The 27218-nt window shown below is 45.7% G+C and overlaps 1 protein-coding gene across 2 annotated transcripts; it reads left to right on the top strand.

Moving 5' to 3' along the window:
* Positions 1-46: 46 nt before the first annotated feature.
* XIAP (X-linked inhibitor of apoptosis) lies at positions 47-26705 on the top strand. Of its 2 annotated transcripts, none has more exons than XM_070951884.1 (7): positions 47-92; positions 8799-9698; positions 12853-12952; positions 15456-15534; positions 17736-17769; positions 19485-19685; positions 23296-26705. In XM_070951884.1, the coding sequence occupies exons 2-7, from the start codon at positions 8831-8833 to the stop codon at positions 23484-23486; spliced, it is 1473 nt and encodes a 490-aa protein (XP_070807985.1). In that variant the 5' UTR covers positions 47-92; positions 8799-8830; the 3' UTR covers positions 23487-26705. The 2 variants fall into 2 exon arrangements, with proteins under 2 accessions (XP_070807985.1, XP_070807984.1); XM_070951883.1 differs by lacking the exon at positions 47-92 and adding an exon at positions 3197-3276.
* The last annotated feature ends 513 nt before the right edge of the window (positions 26706-27218 follow it).

Genomic DNA, 27218 nt, shown 5'->3' with positions numbered 1-27218 from the left:
GGGACGTCAAACAGCAACCTCAAACTCCCCGAGCCGAAGCGAGGGAGACGGAGAGAAAAGAAGAAGAAGAAGAAAAAAAAAAAAAGGCTGCGGTAGGTGAACCGCAGAATCAATCCTCATCCGGAGAAGCTTTCCTTTCGTCCGCTAAATGCGGCGCTGGTGGGAAGCCTCGGCTATGGGAACAGGCGGTTGCTTGGTTGGTTGGATGGGTGGGTCGTAAGCCACAAACCGGGTTTAAGGCAAAGCCATAGATTGTGCGGAGGTTCGAGGGACGGTGCATTATGGTCGTCGGGGTTTTGGAACAACCCCCCCCCCCAATGATTGGGGTGTGTGTGTGTGGTCCGTTATATCAGTGGTGGGTCTCGATCTGAAGGACTTTTGAGGGTTTTGGGGGTTTCTAACACCCAGCCAGCAAGTAGCTGGCTTGGGGAATTCTGGGAGTGGAAGGCTGGAGGGTTGGACTAGATGACCTAACGAGGTCCCTTCCAACTTTGTTAATCTGTTAAAAAAAAAAAGTACGAGCTTTCTAAAGTGGGTTGCGAGACAATGTGCGATGCACGTCCCTAAAGCGTGCAAAACCGGATGGATGTCGGATCAGCGCGTGGTGGTTCAAATCCCCGCAGTACTGCAGGCTACTTCTGCGGATCGCTGCCTGCCAGCGAGTTTGGCAGGTCGAATCTCACCAGGCTCAAAGGTTGACTCGGCCTTCCATCCTTCCGAGGTGGGTAAAATGAGGACCCAGATTGTTGGGGGCAATAGGCTGACTCTGTAAACCGCTTAGAGAGCGCTGTGAAAGCACTGTGAAGTGGTATATAAGTCTAAGTCCAAAGCTACAAACCTTCCTTCCTCTTCCCTTCCCTTCCCTATCCATCCATCCATACAAGCTCAAGGTTGACTCAGACCTCCATCTTTCCGAGGTGGGTAAAATGAGGATCCAGATTATTGGGGGCAAGAGGCTGATTCTACAAACCGTTTAGAGTGCTTAAAAGCACTATGAAGCAGTATAAGTTTAAGCCCAAAGCTTGCTTCTTCCTTCCTTCCTTCCTTCCTTCCTTCCTTCCTTTCTCTTTCTTTCTTTCTTTCTTTTTCTCTTTCTCTTTCCTTCCTTCCTTCCTTCCCTCCTTCCTTCCCCTCCCTTCCCCTTCCCCTTCCCTATCCATCCATCCCAGCTCAAGGTTGACTCAGCCGTCCATCCTTCCGAGGTGGGTAAAATGAGGACCCAGATTTATTGCTGAGCACATTGTAAGCCGCCCTGAGTCTTCGGAGAAGGGCGGCATATAAATCAAATTAAAAAAAAAAAAAGATTGTTGGGGGCAATAGGCTCTCTGTAAAACCGCTTAGAGAGGGCTGGAAAGCACCGTGAAGCGGTATATAAGTCTAAATTCTATTCCTATAAGAAACCATGGTTAAGCCCTTATGTTGGCTAGGGCTTAGCATTTTGGGTGAATTCATCTTTTTGCGCCTGCCTGTTTGCAAAGATATCAGGACAGGGTCTCTTTTTCCATTCAAACCAGCCCACCTCGACCCTCCTTTTTTTTTTTTTTTTTTTAATTTGATTTATATGCCGCCCTTCTCCGGAGACTCAGGGCGGCTTACAGTGCGTTAAGCAATAGCCTTCATACTTTTGTATATTTTATACAAAGTCAGCTTATTGCCCCCACAAACTGGGTCCTCATTTCACCTACCTTAGAAAGGATGGAAGGCTGAGTCAACCTTGAGCCTTGGAGAGATTCGAACCAGCAGAAATTGCAGGCAGCTATGTTAATAACAGGGTGCACTAAACCCCTGTACTATCAAGGCTCCTTGGCAAAAGCTGCCTAGTCAAGGGGGTTCACGTGGGGCTAGGCAATCCAAAGGAGCTGTGCATCGTGGGTGGGGTAGTGGGAAGCATCAGTTGGGAGGGTGGTAGGACTTTCCAACCAGCCAACCCCCAAATTTGGGCCTCAAGTCGATCTTAGGGTGCAATTTTCTTCCAGTCCGTGATTCCTTTTTGCCTTTTTTTTTGTTTTTTTTTGCGATCCTGAGATTGAAGTCTGTAGAGATTCTCATGTCACCCAAAGGACAAAATGCTTTTTTCAGGAGGCCACTGGAATTTCTTGGCTTTTCTTCCGAAGACCTTTCACTTCTCCTCCAAGAAGCTTCTTCAGCTCTGACTTGGTGGGTGGGGAATGGAAGGATTTATATTCCTTGCAGACAGCTGGTCCTTTGCATCCTTTTAGAGCAGTGTTTTCCCAACCTTGGCTTTTTTAAAACGCATGGACTTCGACTCCCAGAATTCCCCAGACTGTATGGCTGGTTGAGGAATTCTGGGAGTTGAAGTCCATACATCTTCAAAGGGTCAAGGCTGGGAAACACTGTTTTAGAGGGTCCTTGAAGGACTTGGGAGGTTTATCTGTGGTCCTCAGGGTCACCTGAGGACCACAGATAAAACTCCAAGTGCTTCAACCAATCCTTCCATTCCCCACTATCCTGTAGAGTTGAAGAAACTTCTTGGATGAGAAGCGAAACCTCTTCAAAAGGAAAAAAAAACCCAAAAAAGTCCAGTTGCCTCCTGGGAAAAAAAAAAAAACAAGTGTCTTTGGGACAATCCTGAGGTTGCCATTCCCAAGACAGTGCCAAGCTTTCCATTCCCCACTATACTGTAGAGTTGAAGAAGCTTCTTGGATGAGAAGCGAAACCTCTTCAAAAGTAAAAACAAAACAAAACAAGAAACTCCAGTTGCCTCCTGAAAAATAAACACCTTTGGGACAATCCTGCCATTCCCAAGACAGTGCTCAACTCGGGTTTCAGGACTAAGGGTCAGAGGTGGGTGGGTGGGTTTCCCCCTTGCACGACCCACACCAATTCGCTTGCAGACCGCATGGGGACCAGCGTGCTGACGCGCGCTCCAACCGTTCCAATTGCAGCGGGGAAAGATGCAGGCTTTGCACGTGTGAACGCGCTCCGCTCGCTTTGCGGGTCCGCGCGGGGGGGGGGGGGGCTCTTTGCAAAATCCGAGTTGAAGGAGGGTCGAGGGAAGCGAGGCAGCAACCCTCGGGAGACCCTCTCCCACTCACCCACCCGTGCATTTTTCCCGGGCGACCCTCCGGTTTGCTGCAGCCAGCCGAGTCCTCCGTCCGGCGGGGCGCCCGATCCTCCGGCAGCTCCTCCCCGAGGCCGCGGGGAGGCGCTTCTTCCTTCTCCGGGCTGCGGAGGGAGAGAAGGAGCCGGAGGTCCAGCAGCCATTTTTCGGGTTGGCCGAACGCGTCCCCGGCGAAGAGTGGCCGGACAAGCGGGGTGAGTGCGGGCGGAGGGAACCTTTCCCCCCCCAGGAACACCCGTCCCCATCATCCCCGGCCGGGATCCTGCGGAGAATGGGCTTTGGAACCCCGCTTCTGTAGAGGGGGGGGGGGACAGGGGCAAACGGACCCCGCTTGGGTGCCCTTTTACAGCGGGAACACCCTTCCCCATCCTCCCCGGCTTGGTTCCTGCGGAGTATGGGCTTTGGAACCCCGCGCTTCTCTGCGGAGGCTGCAACGGGAACACCCCTCCCTATCTTCCCCGGCCGGGATCCTGCGGGCTGCGGAGAATGAGCTTTGGAACTCCGCGCTTCTCTGCGGAGGCGGAGGGGCAAATGGGCCGCGCTTGGGAGTTTTGGAACACCCATCCCCATCATCCCCAGCCTGGATCCTGCGGGCTGCGGAGCATGGGTTGTGCAACCCGGCTTCTCTGCGGGGCGGAGGGGCAAACGGAGCCCCCCCCCCCGCTGGACGCCGTTCTGCATTGGGAACACCCATCCCCATCATCCCCGGCCGGGATCCTGCGGAGAATGGGCTTTGGAACCCCGCTTCTGTAGGGGGGGAAGGAGCAAACGGACCCCGCTTGGCTGCCCTTTTACAGCGGGAACACCCTTCCCCATCCTCCCCGGCTTGGTTCCTGCGGAGTATGGGCTTTGGAACCCCGCTAACGTGCGGGCGGAGGGGCGTACGGACCCGGCTGCAACGGGAACACCCCTCCCTATCTTCCCCGGCCGGGATCCTGCGGGCTGCGGAGAATGAGCTTTGGAACTCCGCGCTTCTCTGCGGAGGCGGAGGGGCAAATGGACCGCGCTTGGGAGTTTTGGAACACTCATCCCCATCATCCCCAGCCTGGATCCTGCGGGCTGCGGAGCATGGGTTGTGCAACCCGGCTTCTCTGCGGGGCGGAGGGGCAAACGGAGCCCCCCCCCGCCGCTGGACGCCCTTCTGCATTGGGAACACCCATCCCCATCATCCCCAGCCGGGATCCTGCGGGCTGCGGAGAATGGGCTTTGCAACCCCGCTTCTCTGCAATACCCGGGTTTTCCCTTCGCCCTTCCCAAATGCTTTTTTTCCTCGCCCCCGTTTTCCCCTCCAGGATCTGGGACTTTTTGCATTGCAAAACACGCGTGGGCGCGGCGGGTCGTGGGAATGCATCCCCACGCGGGGAGTGGGGGGGGTTATAAAAGGCAAATCCACCAAAAATAGTCCGGCTGAAGTCTTTTTTTTTTTCCACCTTGCCAGACCCGGCTAGGTGGAAAGGGAAGGGCGGAAATCTCTCGATCTTTCTTCCTTCCACGCGGGCGGGCGGGTGGAGTCGTGTCCCGCGTGGGGACGCCACCGCCACGCGGGTTAGCAGCTTGCATTCCATGCCTGCGGTGGGTTTTTGGTTCCCGGCACCAGAGTTTCGTTTCCCAGCTTTTGGGGTTAAGACTGCTAAGAAGGGGAATTAGAAAGGGGGGAGGGAAGGAAAAATAGGGGATTTTTGCTGGCGTAAAAAGCGCCTTCTCGCGTGGGCAGGTCGTCGGGACGCTCGCCCTTTGCTCAGCTGATTAACCTTCGAGCTTAAATTTAGGGATTTATGGCTCCAGGGATTGATGCTTGGCAGATGGAAATGGCTTCAGGCATAACCCAATGGAGTGGCTGGATAAAATTCTTCCTGGGAGAAAATGAGGATTCAGATTGGTGAAACCTTCCCACGTTATTCATCACTCCACCCATCATTTCCTGCTCGTTTTTTTATCCCCTAAGCAATTAGTAGAAACCAGCATGGCAAGAAGGAAGGAAAAAAAATTAATTAATTAATTAATTAATTAATTAATTAATTATTTTTCCTTCCTAATTATTATTTTTTCCTTCCTTTCCTAAGCAATTAGTAGAAACCAGCATGGCAAGAAGGAAGGAAAAAATAATAATTAATTAATTAATTAATAATTTGCCGGACTTGAACATTTGACTCTACAAAAAACCACCTTACTTGGAACAGCTTACATCCTCCGACAATAAATAAATAAATAAATAAATAAATAAATAAATAAATAAATAAATAAATAAATAAATAAATAAAATTAATTTGCCGGACTTGAACATTTTGACTCTACAAAAAACCACCTTACTCGGAACAGCTTACATCCTCCGACGATACCTTAACAGTTCCTAGGTCCTTGGTTAGGACTCGAGCTGCTGAGCTATTAACCAGCCTCAAAGGCTGTGAATCTCACTAAAGATTAACTAATAATAATAATAATAATAATAATAATAATAATAATAATAATGGAGCCTGGTGGCGCAGCAGACTAAAGCCCTGTTAAGTAACACCAGCTGCCTGCAATTACTGCAAGTTCAAATCTCACCAGGCTCAAGGTTGACTCAGCCTTCCATCCTTCCGAGGTAGGTAAAATGAGGAGCCGGATTGTGGGGGCAATAAGCTGACTTTGTATAAAATAGAACACCGCTTAGGGGGGGCCGAAAGCCCTACTAAGCAGGTATATACAAAAGTATGAAGGCTATTGCTTAACGCATTGTAAGCCGCCCTGAGTCTCCGGAAAAGGGCGGCATATAAATCGAACCAATAAATAAATTATTTATTTATTTATTAAATTTATATCCCGCCCTTCTCCCCGAAGGGACTCAGGGCGGTGAACAGCCGAGAATTAAAATAACATACAATATAAAAGTTAAAATAATTAAAAATAAATTAAATTAAACGGCCGCCCCAATTTAAAACCCCTAGCAATACAATTTAAAAAAAAACCCTAAAACCTATTCAGGCCAGGCCGGCTTGCTGAAATAAAAACGTCTTCAGGGCCTTACGGAAAGTGCGGAGATCTGGAATCAGCCGTATTCCGGGAGGCAGCTGATTCCAGAGGGCGGGTGCTCCCACAGAGAAGGCTCTTCCCCTGGGGGCCGCCAGCCGACATTGACCGACGGCACCCTGAGGAGGCCCTCTCTGTGAGAGCGTATTGGCCGGTGGGAGGTTATCGGTAGCAGCAGGCGGTCTCGTAAATACCCTGGCCCTAAGCCATGGAGCGCTTTAAAGGTGAGGACCAACACCTTGAAGCGCACCCGGAAGACCACCGGGAGCCAGTGCAGCTCGCGCAGGAGAGGTGTTATATGGGAGTGCCATGTCGCTCCCGTGATCAGCCGCGCGGCCGCATTCTGGACCAGTTGGAGCCTCCGGGTGCTCCTCAAGGGGAGCCCCATGTAGAGAGCGTTAGCGTAGTACAGGCGAGAAGTGACGAGAGCATGAGTGACTGTGCATAAAGAATCCCGACTCAGAAAGTTAAATAATTAACTTTCTGAGTAAATTAACTATTTATTAAATAAATAAATAAGTAAGTAAGTAAGTAAGTAAATAAATGGAGATTTTTAAAGATTTTTTTTTTAAAAAAAATTAGATTTGACCCCAGTGTCAAAATAAGAGAAGTATAGGAAAAGGTGAGGAAACACACAACTCTCAGAGTCACATGTTGTGGGAGTTTGCTGTGGGAAATTTCCCAATCTTTCAAACTGGTTTTTCCACTTTGTCAGCTGACAAGAAAGGAAAACAAAAATTCTGCATATTCAGCCAGGCTGGTCCATAGTTGGGGAAGTGTGAGCTTTCCCTAGCCATGAAAAGAACATTTTAAATTTTCTGCTAGACCTGCTCTCTTGAGGATGGAGAAGGATGCTGCTTTCAGGGTTTTAAATAAAACAACATTTTATTTCAAACTTTAAATACAAAATTATCAACTATTAATTTGTAAAGCCTCCCGGAAATCACCTTGTAAGAGAGTTGGGTGGCATAGACATTTAATCAATAAAATATTTAATTTTTTTTTCACATTTTGAAACCACCTGGGCGCTGTACCATAAAATGTTAAAATATAAAAAAACAGGTTATAGGGTTTGTTTGTTTTTTATTTACAAAATGTAGAAGGAGGCGAGAATGATTTTGACGCTGTTAAAATGAGCTAAAAGGCGAAGGGAGGACTTTCAGGGTGCTAACCAACCCTGTGGATGATGGTCCTTTGGGGCTCCCCATGTAAGGTTGCCCAGTCATGTTTGAATCCCTTTTCAGAGGGCCAGGAGAATAGGGGCTCACCTCACTTCTGGAGGGGAGAGGGGGGGCAATTTTTTTTTATTTATTTGATTTATATGCCGCCCTTCTCCGGAGACTCAGGGCGGCTTACAATGCGTTAAGCAATAGCCTTCATCCTTTTGTATATTTATACAAAGTCAGCTTATTGCCCCCACAAACTGGGTCCTCATTTCACCTACCTTAGAAAGGACGGAAGGCTGAGTCAACCTTGAGCCTTGGAGAGATTCGAACCAGCAGTAAATTGCAGGCAGCTGGTCTTAATAACAGGGTGCTTAGACCACTGTACCATCAAGGCTCTTGATCAATTGCCAAGAAGGCTCTCTTCCTGGTCCCCCCTCATTGGAATTCTTTAACTGATGTGGTCCCCAACATCCTTTCCCTGCCTGACCTGTTAGGATGATCTAACGTGTTCTCCAAAGCACCAGAAGGCAAGAGAAGAAGCAATGGATGGAAACTAATCAAGGAGAGAACCAACCTAGAACTAAGGAGAAATTTCCTGACGGTGAGAACAATGAATCAGTGGAACGACTTGCCTCCAGAAGTTATGGGTGATCCAACACTGGAGGTTATCAAGAAGAGATTGGACAGCTCGTTGGTCCGAAATGATGTAAGGTTTCCTGCTTGGAGCAGAAGGTTGATCTAGAAGACCTCCAAAGTACCTTCCAACTCTTTGTTATTCTCTAATGGGACGAAGACAGCCCCCTAGGTAGACTGCCCCCCTCCCATGCCACGTTCAAGGTGCTTTGAAGATGGTCCTACTATGTTGATGTTGTCCGTTCAGTCGTGTCCAACTCTTGGTGGTTCTATGAGCCAGGTCCCTCCACATCTTCTGATCTTGCACTCCTTCTTTGAGTTGTTCTGCATTCTGGCTGGTTTCAGCTTGGATGGGTGTCCATCAACAGCCTGGTTTCCCTTTTACCCCCTAACTCTGTGATGGCGAACCTATGAGGGCCCTCTCTGTGGGCATGCCCGCTGTCGCCAGCTGCTCTTCTGGTTTTTGGCGTGTGCATGCGTGTCGGCCAGCTGGTCTTCACGTGTGCCGGAGCCTCAGAAACGTGTGCACCAGCCACCTGTTTTTCCGGTTTCTGGCGCTTCAGCACGCACGAGACCAGCTGGCCAGCACGCATGCATACGCCAGAAACCAGAAGACAAGTGGGCCAGCGCACGCATACGTGCCGGCCACCTAGTCTTCAAGTTTCTGGGGCTCCGGTGCACACGTGTGCAGATGTGTGCATGCACATTACAGTTTGGTCACTCGGTGCCGAAACAGTTCGCCATCGCTGCCCTAACTCTTCCCAACACAATTGCTTTCTCCAGTGAATTTTGACCTGGCCGAAAATCAGCATGACGCAGTTTTGTGATTTTGCTTTCCAATGATGATGTCCTACTAACATTATCTTTGCGGTGTCTCTCTTAACGTTGCATGTGTTCTCTTTATTTAGGAAATCTGGAGGAAACTCCGTCCGCGAGAGGGATGACGTGTAATGGCCCCATTTCGGAGGATCCCGCACCAGACTTGGCTCAGTTGACTTCCAGACAAGAAACCTTTGCCCGTTTTCCAAGCCGCTGCCCCGTTTCTTCCTCGGACTTAGCCCGGGCTGGGTTCTTCTACACGGGAGAAGGAGACCAAGTCAAATGCTTTAGCTGCCTTGAGACCCTAGAAGGATGGGAAGAGGGAGATTCGGTGGTTGGAAGGCACAAAATTGTCTCTCCGAACTGCCCCTTTATCAACGATGCCAACTTCGAAGAGGGTCGTCTACTTTCCGGCCTCCCAAACGGTCCCCCTGGAAGAGAACCGGCCGCCGCCACCTCCATCCCAACCGATTCCGATTTGTCTTCCGATTTTGAGGCCGATTACTTGTTAAGAACCAGGCAAGTGGTGGATCTCTCAGGCTCCCAGTATCCTCAAAACCCAGCCATGTGCAACGAAGAGGTCCGGCTGAGATCTTTTCAACACTGGCCTCCTTACACGCCGGTCACCCCGGAAGAGCTGGCCAACGCGGGGCTCTATTACCGAGGCGTGGAGGACGAAGTGGAGTGTTTTTGTTGCGGGGGGAAGTTGAAAAACTGGGAACCGGGGGATCAGGCGTGGTCGGAACACCGGCGGCATTTCCCGAGGTGCTTTTTCGTCCTCGGACACGATGTGGGGAACGTTGGGAATGTTACCCATCAGCCAGGGAATGGACAGCTGGAGAGAAGCAGCACCCACCGGGTGCCCCCTCTTCCTCCTCCTCTTCATAACCCCTCCATGGCAGATTTTGCAAAGCGCCTCCAGACTTTTGGGGCATGGAGTTACTCGGTGAGCAAGGAGCGGCTTGCTCACGCAGGCTTTTACAGTCTAGGTAAGTGGAGGCCGGATTTTGCAATGGGTCCCCCTTGATTGGGTTCACACAATCTACACACACACACACTGTTCTGCCCCAGCTACGGATCCCAAAGAATGCAGCACACACAAAGTCTAAACAAAACTTAGTTTACTCAAATAACACAGTTTTTTGCAAATGCAGGCTGTTAATAAACGTTCTTAACAGCCTGCCAGAATCCACAGATAAGGTAATCAGAGTCTTACTAGGGTTGGCAGAAAGCCCAGAAGCAATGTTGCAGAGAAATCCAAACGCAAAGAAAAACGAACTAAAGTTGTTTCCTGCAGCTTGCTGCAATCAGCATTCCTCCTTAAATAGGCTAAGGGAGCAGGCCGCTGGCGGGCCACAACACACACACTGCCAAACCCAACATCCCTCCTTAGAGATCATCCTTGGCTCATGACCACAAATGAGCCCAAAATGTCTGCTGCTCAAGTGAGACGGTTGTTAAGTGAGTTTTGCTCCATTTTACACCCATTCTTGCCACCGTTGTTAAGTGAATCACTGCAATTGTTAAATTAGAAAACAAAGTTATTAAGTGAATCTGGCTTCCCCGTTGACTTTGCTTGTCAGAAAGTCGCAAAAGGGGATCAGGTGACCCCTCCCCCCACCCCCCCGGGACACTGCAACCGTCATAACTATGAGCCGGTTGCCAAGCGTCCAATTCTGAATGGGAGTTTTGTGGAGTGCAGAGAGTACAAGTAGTCCTCGAGTTACAACCGCAGTGGAGCCCAAAATTTATGTTGCTAAAGTGAAACGTTTGTAAAGTGAGTTTTGCTCCATTTTACACCCTTTCTTGCCGCCGTTGTTAAGTGAATCATTGCATTTGTTCAGTTAGTAACACGGTTGTTAAGTGAATCCGACTTCCTTGTTGACTTTCCATGGTCTGAAGGCTGAGTCAACCTTGAGCTGGGATGGATGGATGGATGAATGGATGGATGGATGGATGATAGGGAAGAGAAGGGAAGGGAAGGGAGGAAGGAAGGAAGGAAGGAAGGAAGGAAGGAAGGATGGAAGGATGGAAGGAAAGTAGCAATAGCACTTAGACTTATATACCACTTTACAGTGCTTTTACAGCCCTCTCTAAGCGGATGACAGAATCAGCCTCTTGCCCCCAATAATCTAGGTCCTCATTTTACCCACCTCGGATGGGATGGGATGGGATGGGATGGGATGGGAAGGAAGGAAGGAAGGAAGGAAAGAAGGAAGGAAGATAACTATAGCACTTAAACTTATACACCACTTCACAGTGCTTTACGGCCCTTTCCAAGCGGTTTACAGAGTCGGTCTCTTGTCCCCAACAATCTTAAGTCCTCATTTTATCCACCTTGGAAGGATGGAAGGCTGAGTCAACCTAGAGCTGATATGGATGGATGGGATGGGATGGGATGGGATGGGAAGGAAGGAAGGAAGGAAGGAAGGAAGGAAGGAAGGAAGGAAGGAAGATAACTATAGCACTTAAACTTATACACCACTTCACAGTGCTTTACGGCCCTTTCCAAGCGGTTTACAGAGTTGGCCTCTTGTCCCCAACAATCTTAAGTCCTCATTTTATCCACCTTGGAAGGATGGAAGGCTGAGTCAACCTAGAGCTGATATGGATGGATGGGATGGGATGGGATGGGATGGGATGGGATGGGATGGGATGGGAAGGAAGGAAGGAAGGAAGGAAAGAAGGAAGGAAGGAAGATAACTATAGCACTTAAACTTATACACCACTTCACAGTGCTTTACGGCCCTTTCCAAGCGGTTTACAGAGTTGGCCTCTTGTCCCCAACAATCTTAAGTCCTCATTTTATCCACCTTGGAAGGATGGAAGGCTGAGTCAACCTAGAGCTGATATGGATGGATGGGATGGGATGGGATGGGATGGGATGGGAAGGAAGGAAGGAAGGAAGGAAAGAAGGAAGGAAGGAAGATAACTATAGCACTTAAACTTATACACCACTTCACAGTGCTTTACGGCCCTTTCCAAGCGGTTTACAGAGTTGGCCTCTTGTCCCCAACAATCTTAAGTCCTCATTTTATCCACCTTGGAAGGATGGAAGGCTGAGTCAACCTAGAGCTGATATGGATGGATGGGATGGGATGGGATGGGATGGGATGGGAAGGAAGGAAGGAAGGAAGGAAAGAAGGAAGGAAGGAAGATAACTATAGCACTTAAACTTATACACCACTTCACAGTGCTTTACGGCCCTTTCCAAGCGGTTTACAGAGTTGGCCTCTTGTCCCCAACAATCTTAAGTCCTCATTTTATCCACCTTGGAAGGATGGAAGGCTGAGTCAACCTAGAGCTGATATGGATGGATGGGATGGGATGGGATGGGAAGGAAGGAAGGAAGGAAGGAAGGAAGGAAAGAAGGAAGGAAGGAAGATAACTATAGCACTTAAACTTATACACCACTTCACAGTGCTTTACGGCCCTTTCCAAGCGGTTTACAGAGTTGGCCTCTTGTCCCCAACAATCTTAAGTCCTCATTTTATCCACCTTGGAAGGATGGAAGGCTGAGTCAACCTAGAGCTGATATGGATGGATGGGATGGGATGGGATGGGATGGGAAGGAAGGAAGGAAGGAAGGAAAGAAGGAAGGAAGGAAGATAACTATAGCACTTAAACTTATACACCACTTCACAGTGCTTTACGGCCCTTTCCAAGCGGTTTACAGAGTTGGCCTCTTGTCCCCAACAATCTTAAGTCCTCATTTTATCCACCTTGGAAGGATGGAAGGCTGAGTCAACCTAGAGCTGATATGGATGGATGGATGGATAGGGAGAGAAGGAAGGAAGGAAAGTAGCTATAGCACTTATACACCACTTCACAGTGCTTTACAACCCTTTCTAAACGGTTTACAGAGTCAGTCTCTCGCCCCCAACAATCTGGGTCCTCATTTTACCCACCTCGGAAGGATGGAAGGCTGAGTCAACCTTGAGCCTGCTGAGATGTGATCTGCCAAATTGCAGGCAGCCGGCAGTCAGCAGAAGTAGCCTGCAGTACTGCGTTCTAACCACTGCGCCACCGCGGCTCTTAATTGTAATTTTGAATGGTCACTAAATGAACTGTTGTACGTTGAGGACTACCTGCATTTGCAGTCAAAAGAGTTTTATGTTCATGAACGAACTGCTTTTTAACCAGGTATCGCTGACGGCGTCGAATGCTTCTCCTGCGGTGGGGGACTGAAGGAATGGAAGGCGGGCGAAGATCCATGGGAGGAGCACGCGAGATGGTATCCTGGGTAGGAATATTTCACTCTTTTCAGATTGTATCTTGGGATGGGAGTTGCTTTGCAATATTTGTTCTGATTTAGGCTTCCCCAAAAAGCACGAAGCAGAATCCTGGTCTCGACAAAACCCCTTTTCTTAAACAAATGTGGATTCCTCTCGTTCACATTCAGCAAAGGCCAAGCAAACAGTCTTTCAAAGGTGTGTTTATGACCACAGACCTTATCTGCCTTGGAAAGCTGCCATGTAAATATTTTCCAAATGCGTTGCTGTGCGAGGAAAGACTTGGCACAGAGTCTCTGAGATTGACGGACAGATCTTCACACTCCTGAACCAAACGAACAAACGGAACGAATTGTTTCCTGCAAAAGGCCACTCCCCTTTCGCTCCTCTTTTATTTTTCTATGGGAGGGGCCATTCATCGTCCACCTGTGGCTTTACTCCCAAGTCGACCCTGATTTCTTAGCTGTTTTTTTCTTCTGGCAGCTCTGCGTAGGCGCACCCTGGGAACAGGATCCAGCTGTTCCTCTGCCTCACTGCTGTTTAGCTCTGGAGGCAGCTGATTACTGCCAGACAGTCTTGGCCCCCTCTCTGCCTCCGACGCAGAGCCCTCGTCCGAGCCTTCTCCAGCCTCCAGGGCTGGTCCATGTTCCTCCCCAACCTCCTCACTGTCCGACTCTGCTGCTAGCTCTGCTGGCGGGCCACAACAATGTTTTTTTTTTTACCAGATCTTTAGCTCAGGGATATCACAAACCAAATGTGTCAGAAGCGGAAAGCTTTGGACTCTAGAAAGTGCAGAGAAGAGCAACAAAGATGATTAGGGGGCTGGAAGCTAAAACATGAAGAACGGTTGCAGGAACTGGGTATGTCTAGTCTAGTGTAAAAGAAGGACTAGGAGTGAAAGGATAGCAGTCTTCCAATATTTGAGGGGCTGCCACAAAGGAGAGGGAGTCAAGCAATTTTTCAAAGCACCAGATGAGAAACGATGGATGGAAACTAACCAAGGAGAGAAGCCACCTAGAAGTAAGAAGAAACTTCCTGATGGACCAATCAACCAGATTATGTAGTGGCTATGATAACCCCACAAAGAAGAGTGGGGGGGCGGGGGTGTCAGCTTATTTTCCAGAGCACCAGAAGGGAAGATAAGAAGCAATGGAGGGAAACTAATCAAGGAGCGAAGCAACCTGGGATTAAGGAGAAACTTCCTAACAGTGAGGACAATTAAGCTGTGGAACCACTTGCCACCAGATGTTGTGGGTTCTTCATCGCTGGAGGCTTTTAAGAAGAGATAAGACAGCCATTTGTCGGAAATGCTATAGGGCCGTGATGGCTAACCTTTTTGCCATCACGTGCCAGGAAGGGGGGCATGGGGGAGGTTCGCATTTGTGCGCGTGCCCACACCCATAATTCTACGCGCCCTGCCCTGTGCATGCGCATCCAACCCGCCCTCCCTCCCCCCCTCTGCTCCTGGCACGCGATGGCCCGATAGGCCCATTTTTCTTTGTCGCCTGGTTCCAGATCCTCTCTATGCATCTGGGGAGGGCGAAAACAGCCTTCCCCACCCCCTCCAGGCCCTCCGGAGGCAGGAAACAGCCTGTTTCCCTTCTTCTGGTGGGCCCAAAAGGGCTGAAAATCAGGTGGCCGGCGCGTACGTGTGCGCCAGAGCTGAGTTGGCGTGCCCACTGATATGGCTGCACGTGCCACCTGTGGCAGACGTACCACAGGTTCGCCATCTTGCTTGAGCAGGGGGTTGGTCTAGAACAGGGGTCTCCAACCTTGGCCACTTTTAAGCCTGGCGGACTTCAACTCCCAGAATTCCCCAGCCAGCAAAGTTAGCTGGGGAATTCTGGGAGTTGAAGTCCGCCAGCCTTCCATCCTTTCTAAGGTAGGTAAATTGAGGACCCAGTTTGTGGGGGCAATAAGCTGACTTTGTATAAATATACAAAAGGATGAAGGCTATTGCTTAGCACATTGCAAGCCGCCCTGAGTCTCCGGAGAAGAGCGGCATATAAATTAAAGTTAAAAAAAAAAAAAAAAGTGGCCAAGGTTGGAGACTTCTGGGCTGGAAGACCTCCAAGGACGACTCTTAAGAGGTGTGATGGAGCCCCAGGGGCGAGTGAGTGGTAGAAAAGGGTTGCTTTAAAGAGCCAATTGTTTACATTAAATGTTGCTCATAGAATCATAGGGTCAGAAGGGACCTTGGAGGCCTTCTAGTCCAACCCCCGGCCCAAGGAAGGAGTCTTTATTCCTTATGCTATTAAGGATGCTTTTGGGGAAAAGCTTTCTCGACAGCAAGAAGATAATTGAGGTCACCTAATCAGACTTCTTCTGAATCCAGTTTTGCAGGTACCTGGACCGTGTCCAGCCTGCTTTAGGGCACTGTGGGTTGTGTGGGTTCAGATCAGGGTGGCTGTTTGTTCCCCCAAGAAAAGTTGCCATTGTAATCTGTGAATTAGATGCCTGCTTTCTTCAGGTGCCTTCAGCGTGGCTCATTTTGCTCCCACCTTTTGTACCTAGGTGCAAATACCTGGGAGAAGAAAAGGGACAAGCTTTTGTGAATGGCGTTCATTTAAAGTCTTTGCCCCCAGAATCAACTGTAAGTCTGCCTTTTCTTTGTTGGAGTGTCTGTCTTGTTGGAAAGAGACTTCTGTCTTCTTCTTTTTTTCTTTCTTTCTTTTTCTTTTCTTTCTTTTTTCTTTCTCTTTTTCTTTCTATCTTTTACATTTTCTTTCTTTTGCTTTTTTCTTTTTCTTTCTTTCTCTTCCTGACTTCCTTTCTCTCTCTCTCTTTTCTTTCTCCATTCCTTCCTTCCTTCCTTTCTTTCTTTCTTTCTTTCTTTCTTTCTCTTTTTCTTTCTTTCTCTCTTTTGTTTTTCTTTTTCTTTCTCTTCCTGTCTTCTATCCTTTCTTTCTCTTTCTCTTTCTCTTTTTTTTCTTTCTTTCTCTTTCTTTCTCTCTTTTCTTTCTCCATTTCTTTCTTTCTCTTTTTCTTTCTTTCTCTCTCTTGCTTTTTTCTTTCTCTCTTTCTCTTCCTGCCTTCTATCCTTTCTTTCTCTTTCTCTTTTTTCTTTCTTTCTCTTTCTTTTTCTTTCTTTCTCTCTTTTTTCTTTCTCCTTTTCTCTTTTTCTCTTTTTTTTTATTTTTCTCTTTGTCTGTTGTTCTTTCTCTTTTTCCTCTTCGTCACCCTCTCTTTTTCTTTCTCACTTTTTCCTCTCTCTTTCTCTCTCTTTCTCTTTGCTTCCTCCATGCACTCAAACCAACTCTGCAGGGACTCTAGTTTTCGGATGAATGTGGATTTTAAATCATGCATGCATCGAGCCAATTAAATTAGTAGAAAGGCTTGAGTTACTATCCCGCGGTCTCTCCAGCTGTCTCCCCGTGAGCAGATGGCGTTCCCATCCGCAGCTGAAAAGGTTAATTGCTGCCACGGAAAAGGCCACGTTTAACTGATTTGATTCCTGTTTCCTTGTTGACGGCGGCGAGCGGCCTAAGCGATTTGCTCGCAGAAATGAACTGACAAGTGCAAACTGTGATATTTGTCACTTGAGGATCTCGGGAGCTCTGGATGTGTGTGTATCTATCTATGTAGCCGACAGAGGTGTGGAGGAAGAGAAGAGAATGCATTACTCCGGTTTGAAGGACTTGAGAGATTTATAGGTCAGCTATAAATATTCGCCTTAAATTTAGGAGTGTCTGCTTGCAAAAGGGGGCATGATGGCTCAGCCATTAAAGACGCTGAGCTGGAGAGCTGACAGACTGGGTTTGAGACCCTGGCACTGCACAATGTGGTGAGCTCCCGTTACTTGCTCCAGCTCCTGCCTACCTACTGTGTTTTCCTGAAAATAAGACCAGGTCTTATATTAATTTTTGCTCCAAAATATGCATTAGAGTTTATTTTTTCAGTTAGGTCTCATTTTCGGGAAAATAAGGCACTAAATGCATCCAGCTGGCTGACGGATCTTAACTGGGGTTTATTTTGGGGGTAGGGTTTATATTACGAGCATCCTGGGGAGGAAAAAAAAATATATCATGCTAGGACTTATTTACCAGTTGGGTCTTATTTTCAGGGAAAGTTCGAAAGCACGCAAATGCAAGTAGATAAATAGGTACCACTTCGGCGGGAAGGTAACAGCATTCCATGCGCCTTTGGCATACAGTCATGCCGGCCACATAACCGTGGAGATTGTCTTCAGACAACGCTGGTTCTCTCGACTAAGAAACTGAGAGGAGCACCACACCGTAGAATAGAAACCTTTACCTTTTCAACTTGCAAAAAAAACCTCCTGAGACTTCCTATGCAAGGATTTCTAGACGGAAAAAAACCAACTCGGCTGTTGTGGAATATTGTTGTCGGTTCACTTCCCACCATTTGCTCTTTGCTCTTTTCTCTGGCTGACTTTTATTCCTGCCAATCCTGACATTACTCTGTGTTGTTTCACCTTGGGTGATGAGACCATCTGGCCATGTGCTGTAAGATTACCTACCAGTTGGCTCAGCCCCTTCCTCAAACAACATCTATCCCCCCACCTCCCATCCTAATGGAATCTTATTATGTAACCCCGTAAGCTAGTAGTTGTCAACCTGAGCAACTTTTAAGATGTGTGGACTTCAAGTCCCAGAATGCTTTGGCCGTAAAGCTGCTAGGTCAGCGTAAATAAACAGTACTAGAAGCTACTGATTGTGACACTCTTATCAGTTTTTTTTTTTCTTTGCACAAGCATTTACTGAATGAGCCAGCAGAAATTTGATTCCAATCCAGTGCAACCCTTCTAAATACCATTTATTTGTTTCTTTATAGACGGAAGAACCTGAGAAAGTTTTAACGATTGAAGGTAACGTATATCCTGAACGTCTCGGTTGCGATCAGTTCTAATTACTTGCTGTCATTATGAGTCAATTCCAATGGCTTAATTTGCATTTTTTTTTCTCTTAACGGTGTTTACAAATGTTTTGCAAAGGAAAAAAAAAAAAAACAGACACACACACCTGTTGATTTAGTTTGGCAAAACTTTCAGGCTAATATTGGTGTAAATTAGGACAGTGGTATTTCAGTAAGATATTTATTTATTTATTTATTTATTTATTTATTTATTTATTTATTTATTTATTTATTTATTTATTTATTTATTCAATTTATATGCCGCCCTCCTCCGAAGACTCAGGGCGGTTTACAATGCACTTATAGCAATAGCCTTCATTCTTTTGTATATACCTGCTTATTAGGGCTTAATAATAATAATCCTATTCCACTGCTGGAATGGCCTGGGAGTAGCCTAGACCTTAACCCAATGGAAAATCTATGGAGGCGACAAAAGAAACTTGTTAGTCAGAAGTGATCCAGCAATAAAACCCAGTTAATAAAAGCAATCATTCAATCTTGGTTTCACATTAGAACAGCTGCAGAACTAAAAGACTTGGTTCACTCCATGGGAAGACATTGTAAGGCCTTAATCTATGCTAAAGATTACCCAACTAAATAAACATGGTGATCATTTTTGTATAGCTCGTTTTTTCTACGGGTTTCACTTTTCTTCTTTATACTGTAACTGCTATTCTAATAGCAAATCCTTCATAAAAGTTATTGCATGACATTCTTGATCAAATTATCTTTCCATTGATATATAATTTTATGGTACTACTCCCCCCAAAAAGTGGCGTTATTAGCTAGTTTTAGAAAATACACTTTTCCCAAAAGGTTTCCACAATTTTGGCCACTACTGTAGAACAATTCTGATTGATATCTGACCCACCTCAAATCCAAATCCATTCCCCTATCATTTTGTCTACGAAGTGTGTTGACCTAAATACAGGTACTCCTCATCTTAACGACCACAGTTGAGATCAACCTCTCTGTGGTTAAGTGAAACAGTTGTGAAGTGAGCTTTTGCCCCATTATACGACCTTCCTTTCCACAGTACCTAAGTGAATTGTTAAGTTGGTCATACGGTTGTTAAGTGAATCTGATTTCCCCCTTGACTTTGTTGGTTAGAAGGTCACTGAAGGGGATCACGTGACAACCCCCCGGGACACGGCAACTGTCATACGTACATGCCAGTTGCCCAGCATCTGAATTTTGATCACATCACGGGGGATGCTGCGAATGAGTGGTGTGGTGGCCTACAGGTGGAGCTCTCGCCTCACAATCAGGAGGCTGTGAGTTCGATCCTAGCTAGAGGCAGATATTTCTCTCTCTGGGCACGATGAGAATATATCTGCTGAACAAAACTCTGCACTGGCGACAGGAAAGGCATCCGGCCAGTAAACACTCTGCTAGCTCCATTCAGTTGCCCAGACTGTACTCCGCAAGGGATTATGGGGTTGTTAAAAAGAGGATGATGATGATGGGTGTGCTGCGACAGTCATAAGTGTGAAAAGCGGTCCTAAATCACTTTTTTCCCCTTCGAACGGTCGAACTTAAATGAACTGCTTTAAGTCTGTATTCCGAGCTTAGCGTCACATGCGAATGCATCCGTCCGTCGAGCTCTGCTTTTACTTTCCTAGCCGGGTCTTCTTGCTTTCACAAGATTTTATCTCTTGCTTTTTGCAGACGAAAAACATCTCCAAAGCCAGGCGATCCAGAGCGCGTTGCAAATGGGATTCAGCGCGGAGGAGATTAGCCAAACAGTGGAGAGGAAGGAGCGCCTTTCGGCCGAGCGCTACCAATCGGTTGAGGCGCTAGTCACAGATTTAATCAATGCCCAGAGGGATAATACACCCAGTGCGTACTTAGAAAACCATCTGCAGAAAGGTGATTGTTGTACATCCAGCGTCTGTATGTAGACTAAACCGAGTTATGCTAGGCCAGGAAGGGATTATGACAAACTCCGTTGGGAAGAGAACCGTTGTCCGTGGGACGGCGTCTTTTTAACGGCTGAGCCATCGTGCACTCTTGGTGGAAAGAATAGAATAGAATAGAATAGAATAGAATAGAATAGAATAGAATAGAATAGAATAGAATAGAGACGGGAATAAATGGAATGGAATGGAATGGAATGGAATGGAATGGAATGGAATAGAATAGAATAGAATAGAATAGAATAGAATAGAATAGAATAGAGACTGAAATAAATTGAATGGAATGGAATGGAATAGAGACTGGAATAAATGGAATGGGATAGGATAGGATAGGATAGGATAGGATAGGATAGGATAGAATAGAATAGAATAGAATAGAATAGAATAAAATAGAATAGAATAGAATAGAATAGAATAGAATAGAATAGAATAGAATAGAATAGAATAGAATAGAATAGAATAGAATAGAATAGAGACTGAAATGAATGGAATGGAATAGAGACTGGAATAAATGGAATGGGATAGGATAGGATAGGATAGGATAGGATAGGATAGGATAGAATAGAATAGAATAGAATAGAATAGAATAGAATAGAATAGAACAGAATGAAATAGAAATAGAATAGAATGAAATAGGAATAGAATAGAATAGAATAGAATAGAATAGAATAGAACAGAACAGAATGAAATAGAATAGAATAGAATAGAATAGAATAGAATAGAATAGAATAGAATAGAATAGAATAGAACAGAATGAAATAGAATAGAATAGAATAGAATAGAATAGAATAGAATAGAATAGAACAGAACAGAATGAAATAGAATAGAATAGAATAGAATAGAATAGAATAGAATAGAATAGAATAGAATAGAACAGAACAGAATGAAATAGAATAGAATAGAATAGAATAGAATAGAATAGAATAGAATAGAATAGAATAGAACAGAATGAAATAGAAATAGAATAGAATAGAATAGAATAGAATAGAGATTGGAATAAATAGAGAGGAGAAGGAAGGGGAAGGAAAGGGAAAGGATAGAGGTAGAGTAGGCTAGAATAGGAAAATGATAGGATGGGATGGGACTGTTAGGAAAGTTTCTCCTTCATTCCAGGTTGCTTCTCTCTTTGATCAGTTTCCAACCATTGTTTCTTGTCCTGCCTTCTGGTGCTTTGGAGAATAAGTTTATTTATTTATTTATTTATTTTATTATTCATATTTCTATGCCGCCCGCTCTCCGAGGACTCTGAGCAGGCTTACACCAAAGACAGTATACGAAATAGCATATTGTCCCCTAACAATCTGGGTCCTCATTTTACCCACCTCGGAAGGATGGAAGGCTGAGTCAACCTTGAGCCGGTGAGATTTGATCCGCTGATCTCCTGAACTAGCAGTCAGCTGAAGTAGCTGCAGTACTGCACTCTAACCACTGCGCCACCTCGGCTCAATTGAGCCCCTTTTTCTTTGTGGCAGCCCCTCAAATACTGAAATACTGCTATCCTCTCGCCCCTAATTCTTCTTTCCTTTAGATCATATGTTTTAGTCTCCAGGCCTTAAGAGATGTTGCAAGTGTTTGCCTTGCTACCTTGAGACGTACAAGTGTCAAGTTACAAGCGTTCATTTAGCAAAGACGGCACTGGGGAAAAAAAAAAGCGACTTAAGGACCGTTGTTCATTCCTGTGACCGTCGCAGCATCCCCGTGGTCACATGATCCAAGTTTGGAGGCTTGGCAACTGGCTCCTATATTTATGACGGTTGCAGCCGTCCCGGGGTTGTGTGTGACGTGACCCCCGAGCAAAGCCGCAACTTACAAGATGAGTTGTGAGTTCAGTAAGGGGAAGCCAGATTCACCGACTGACTGTGTGTTGCTATTTTTTTTTTTTTAACAACTGCAGTGGTTCATTTAGCGACGTTGGCAAGAAAGGTTGTAAAACGGAGGCAAACTCGCTTTTTTTGTGGGGGTGGGGATGCCTGTGGCAGGCCTGAAGCTCCAACGAAAAAGATGGCTTATTTTAAAGTCCAGCCTGGACTTTTCACAAGAAAGCAGCTTTCCCCTAAAAGCTACTAAATGATAAAACTTCCTTGCTGCTAAATGTCTCACTTAACAACGGAAAATTTGGCCTCGATTATGGTCGTACGTCGAGGACTGTCTGCAATTGTAAAAGTTTTATTGCAGGTTCTAGTTTCATGACTCCCAACTTTGCTGGGAGAACCATCAGGTTCTCTGTTTCCAACCCTTGGAATACTGGATCCTGTCCTTTTTTGTTTGTTTGTTTGTTTAGTTGACTTTATTGTCATTGCACCTCGTACAACGAAATTAAATGCCATCTTCAGTGTACATTGTAACTATAAAAATAAAACACAAACACACATCCTTCACATTCTATACAAATGGAATTGAAAACCCCAGGTATTGCATTAATATTACACTATACAGTAGAATTCAATATAGTTACGGCTCTGGGATAGAAGTTGTTTTTCAGCCCATTTGTCCTTGTTTTTATTGCCCTGTACCGGCTGCCAGATGGTAATAGTTCAAAAAAAAAAAAAAAAAAAAAGGGTGCCCAGGATGAGATGGATCTTTAAGAATGTTTTGAACTTTCTTAAGGCAGCGGGAGCTATAAAGCTCTTCCAAGGAGGGGAGAGGGCAACTAATGATTCTCTGGGCAATGATGTTAACCTTCTGGAGCATTATCCTATTTGCCACTTTGCAATTGGCAAACCATACACAGGTGCAGTGAGCTAAAATACTCTCTACAGTGCAGCGGTAGAAGGTCACCAGCAATTTTTCATTCAGGTTGTTTCCTGAGAAGTCTCGGGTAGTGGTGTGGCCTGGTTTTGGTCTGGTTTCTGACACATCTGGTTTTCGATATCCCTGAGCTAAAGACCTGGTTAAAAAAAAACGTTGTGGCCCGCCAGTAGATTCGGACAGTGAACATGAACACAGAGGAACATGAGCCAGTCCTGGAGTCTGGGGAAGGCTCGGACGAGGGCTCTGAGTCAGAGGCAGAGAGGGAGCCAGGGCCATCTGGTAGTTCTTTGCTGCCTCCGGAGCTAGACATCAGCGAGGCAAAAGAACAGCGGGAGCCTGTTCCCAGTGTGCGCATGCGCAGAGCTGCCAGAAGACAAGAATAATTAAGAAAACAGGGTTGACTTGGGAGTAAAGCTTGGAGATGATTGGCCCCTCCCATAAGACATAAAAGAAGTGCGAACTGGAAGTGAGCTTTTGCATCTGGTCGGTTCAAGTTTTGGAAAGTTCTGTTTGACTCTGTGCTAAGTTTGGCCTTGCCCTGCGTGTGGCAATTAGTTCTCTGGCAGCATTCTAAGGGAGATAAGGTGGGTGTTTATAAGCATTCCCCTGAATGACTGTTTTAGAAGCCTTTCGGACTGGGAATGACAATAATTCACAGCCGTGTGAATAAAAGAGGTTTGCTGGGACTAAGATTGTGCTTTATGCTTTCTAAGGAAGCCAAGGTCAGAATAGGTATTTTTTCCCCTCCTTGGTGAAGGGATCTCATAAAAATCTCTTTTTTTCTCTCCCCCCACCCCACCTTCCCTGGGCAGATCTCAGTACAGAAGAGAAGTTGAAACGTCTGGAGGAAGAAAAGATCTGTAAGATTTGCATGGATAAGCTTCTCTCCGTGGTCTTCATTCCATGCGGACACCTGGCTTGCCAAGACTGCGCGGAGGCGGTGGAGAAATGCCCCTGGTGTTGCAAGATCATCGCAAACCGCCAGAAGGTGTTCATGCCCTAATTGGAGATGCCGGCGGGGTGAGAGATTCCATGAAAACAAAAACTAACAAACACCCCCGTCACCCCCAAAAATCCAAACGCTGACCCAGATTCACAGGCGTCGCCTCCGAAATGGATTTAGCAAGAATCGACGTTTTAAATTAACGCACCGGGGTTGCGTGTGGTATGAATCGTCGAGAGAGGGTGTTGATTGGATTTTCCATCCTACTCATTTAATTGGAGGCGCTTTTAATCGGAGCGCCTGCCATCGGGTGTTAAAATGTTTCGGGGGGGGGGGTGGAATTTTTTTCGGCGTTTTTGTCATGTTTTCAAGTGGTGGAGAAATATCTTGCAGCTGGTTGGGGTTCTTGATGTATTTTTGAGAGGTGGGGTTTCCCCCTCCCCTTGTAGAGTTTATAGCCGAACACCTGAAAAAAGTACACCAAGAACTGGACAGGTTTGGGCAACTCTTGTCAACTTTTACAATCTGTGGACTTCCAACTCCCAGAATTCTCGGCTGAGGAATCAGGTCAACTGAATGGTTGAGGTCAACTTAATGACCTGTGGACTTCAACTCCCAGAATTCTTGGTTGAGGAATCAGGTCAACTGAATGGTTGAGGTCAACTGAATGACCTGTGGACTTCAACTCCCAGAATTCTCGGCTGAGGAACCAGGTCAACTGAATGGTTGAGGTCGACTTTACGATCTGTGGACTTCCAACTCGCAGAATTCTCGGCTGAGAAATTCTGGGAGTTGAAGTCCAAAGGCCATTTAAGTTGTCCTCTGCACTACTAACCGAATAAGCTTCCCCCAAGGCCCTTTCCTCCCTTAAGATTCTTAGAATGACTGAACTTGCTCCTGGCGCCAGTCTGAAAGTTGCGTTCTTTTTATTGTGTTTGCCATGCGATGCCAACAACTCTCCAGTGTTTTCTGCCCATCCCTCTTGCAGTCCGAAGTGATATCAGCCACGCATTCAAGGCCAACGCAAAAAGCTGAATGACAAAGGGGCGTGAAGAATTATTTTAAGAATAAGGAAAGAGGTAGACCTTGTACATAGCTCATTTTTCCATCCATTCAAAGGGTAGATTTTTTTCTCCACCCCCAAGGGCAGCAACGCCGATAGCTCTGTTTTACAAACTGAATCACCTTTCCTTGGGTCCGTCTCTTGGAAGGAAGGTGCCAATCACACAGCTTTTTCGTTTACCCTGACAGCTGCAGAAAAGACGGGACAACCGCTTGATACCCCTTTCTGTCCCAGTTCAAAGTCTTACCTGGGTTCTAGCATGACCTCCACAGGTGGAATTGCGGAAACTAGGATGCAAACCTGACTTTTTAAGTTTCACATTTCAGGTTGCATAAAGGCATCGTTAACTGATGCTTTGGGAATCCAGACGCCGTAACGAAAGTTCTGTCTTTGGGCGATGAGCTGCACATCGGTTGGGATTCAGTTGGTGGCGTGCGTGTCCTTGTTCCTTTTTCCTCCGTAGATTTGTGCGATGGATGAAGCGAGAGTCTTTTGAGTTTTTAATCATTTATGGGTAGAACCGACCTGCTGTTCTGGTATATGGGGTTTTGTCCCCTGAAATAAAAGGATGCATCAGATAGATTATTGATGTGGGTATATGTGGCTTTGAGAGAACGCTGCGATAAGTGGAAGGAGTACCTGAGAAATGGATGCCATTCTTTAATTCAGAAGTTGAGATGCAGATGATCTTGCATTTCCTCCCTTGCACTATAAATACTATGTTAGGTAGCAAAGCATAAAATTGAATATAACGTGAATTGATTTCAATCCCTGTTGCCTCTTTAGGGAGGAAAGAGTGAAAACCGGGTGATACTTTTAAAATAACAGAAGAATAAATGGGATGTCGGGATTTTTTTTTTTTTTTAATTTTTACTTCTTCACCTTCCTGAAATTGCTTATAGGGATTGCTAAAATGAAAAAAAAAAAAAATCTCCCGAGCGCCCTGAGGATAATAAATCCCCTTTTTTTTTGAGATTAAAATATTCCTCTCCCTTCCTCATTTTGTGCTTCCTGATCAGGGAAATCAATGCGCTCTTCCTAGTAATAAATCTATATGTTGTTATTCCTATGTTGCTAAAAAAACAATCTAGCTCATTTTACCTTATTATTGTTTTTCTTTTTCCTTTTTAAAAAACAACGGCTGCATTTTTATTTATTGACATATTTATTTGAAAAACTTGTTTTTTAAAAAAACCACACACACACTTTCGCGGCACGAACGAAAGATGGCTTTAAAACAGGTGTCACAACGGAGCACGTAAAGAGTTGTGGGGTGCTGTTTTCCTGGGAAGGAAGCTTACTCCGTTGTTGTTCGTTTTGGCTTTGTGTTTTGTCGAACACTACAATGGCAGTTCAGCCCCAAAGGGCGTGGATTTACAACTTCTGCTGACACTTTATGGCACATTGCATGGAGGGGCGGGGGGGAAAACCAGAAACTGACAGTTTAAACTTCATTCAGAATGCTGCTAAAAAAAAAAAAATAAATCACACAAACAACTTCCTTTCCATTTAGCAAGGCCACATAGTGTTAAGGAAAAGGGGTGGGGGGTGGGGGGGGGGCAGCCTTAAGCTCCTGGATGGTTGCCAATTTTTTATTTTTTTAAAAAAAAAGTCTTAATTTGATTTTCGTGGCAGGTTTCCTGATCTGCCCCACTTATTTTTACAGCTATTTATAAGCGGCATAATTTGAAGGGGATCTAACACAGCTCTTCAGCCAGATCTGAACTCAAAAAAAAAACCCACCCCACCGATTAAAACATGGCAAAGAGTTGTGTTTGCTCACTGTTGTTCCCTCAACATCTTTGTGGGGTTTTGTTTTAATCCCTTTGTTCACATAGAGAATAGCAAGGATTTGTTTTACATGGGAAGCTATCCGAGGGGCTTTTCTTCACGACGGTCGGCTTTTTTCACCCTTTTAAACAAAATATATTTCACGAACGCATCTGGGAAATTTTACGAGCTATGCATAGGTGCGCGTGTAAATCCACACTGAAATACTATGGGATTGTCGAGTTGTGTATAATAAGAATGACCTGAGTTGTAAATAAGAACTGTTTAAGAGCAAAAAGGTGGAATTGTTGACTTCAGAAGCTATATTCCAACGTGTTAAGAAAGATTTATTTTTTTAGATGTACCACAATGACTTAATATAATCATAGAATTGTTTTGCAGTTAAACTCAAGTGACTATTTTTAATAAAGTGATCTATTATTTTATATTCTGAATGATGGCTGTTTTTTTAAATTCTTTTTACTTAGACACAAGACCAGTTAATATGCTTGAGCCCTGTCTCTATCACTCGTATTTTTCCATCTTTCTCAAGGATCTACGTTTCCATTTTTCTCCAGCTTTTAATTCATATATTATGTTAACCTATGGTTTATTGGAACTAATTCAGTTAGATAGTTAAATAATAATTAATCAGAATAGAGCCGGATGGGACCTTAGAGGTCTTCTAGTTCAACCCCCTGCTGAAGTAGGACACTCCTTTACCATTTCAGACAGATGGCTGTCTAGTCTCTTCTTAAAAACCTCCAGGGATGAAGCACCCATAACTTCTGGTGGCAAGCTGTTCCACCGGTTGATTGTTCTCACTGTTAGGAAGTTTCTCCTTAATTTCAGATTGCTTTTCTCCTTGATTAGTTTCCATCCATTGTCCCTTGTCTTGCCTTCTGCTGCTTTGGAAAATAAATTGACCCCCTCTTCTTTGTGGCCACTTCATAATCATA

The sequence above is a fragment of the Pituophis catenifer genome, unplaced genomic scaffold, assembly GCF_029215685.1.
Source record: "Pituophis catenifer annectens isolate HBS135680 unplaced genomic scaffold, rPitCat1.0.hap2 SCAF_11, whole genome shotgun sequence".
NCBI lineage: Eukaryota > Metazoa > Chordata > Lepidosauria > Squamata > Colubridae > Pituophis > Pituophis catenifer.
Note: the sequence above shows the minus strand (reverse complement) of the source record. Positions and strands in the feature narration are given on the sequence as shown.

Excerpts from the sequence above, each read along its gene's own strand:
- XIAP (XM_070951884.1), top strand. The coding sequence starts at position 8,831 with ATGACGTGTAATGGCCCCATTTCGGAGGATCCCGCACCAGACTTGGCT. Across the intron at positions 12,953-15,455 it reads CACGCGAGATGGTATCCTGG|GTGCAAATACCTGGGAGAAG; the intron begins GTAGGAATATTT and ends TTTTGTACCTAG. Across the intron at positions 19,686-23,295 it reads AGAAAACCATCTGCAGAAAG|ATCTCAGTACAGAAGAGAAG; the intron begins GTGATTGTTGTA and ends TTCCCTGGGCAG.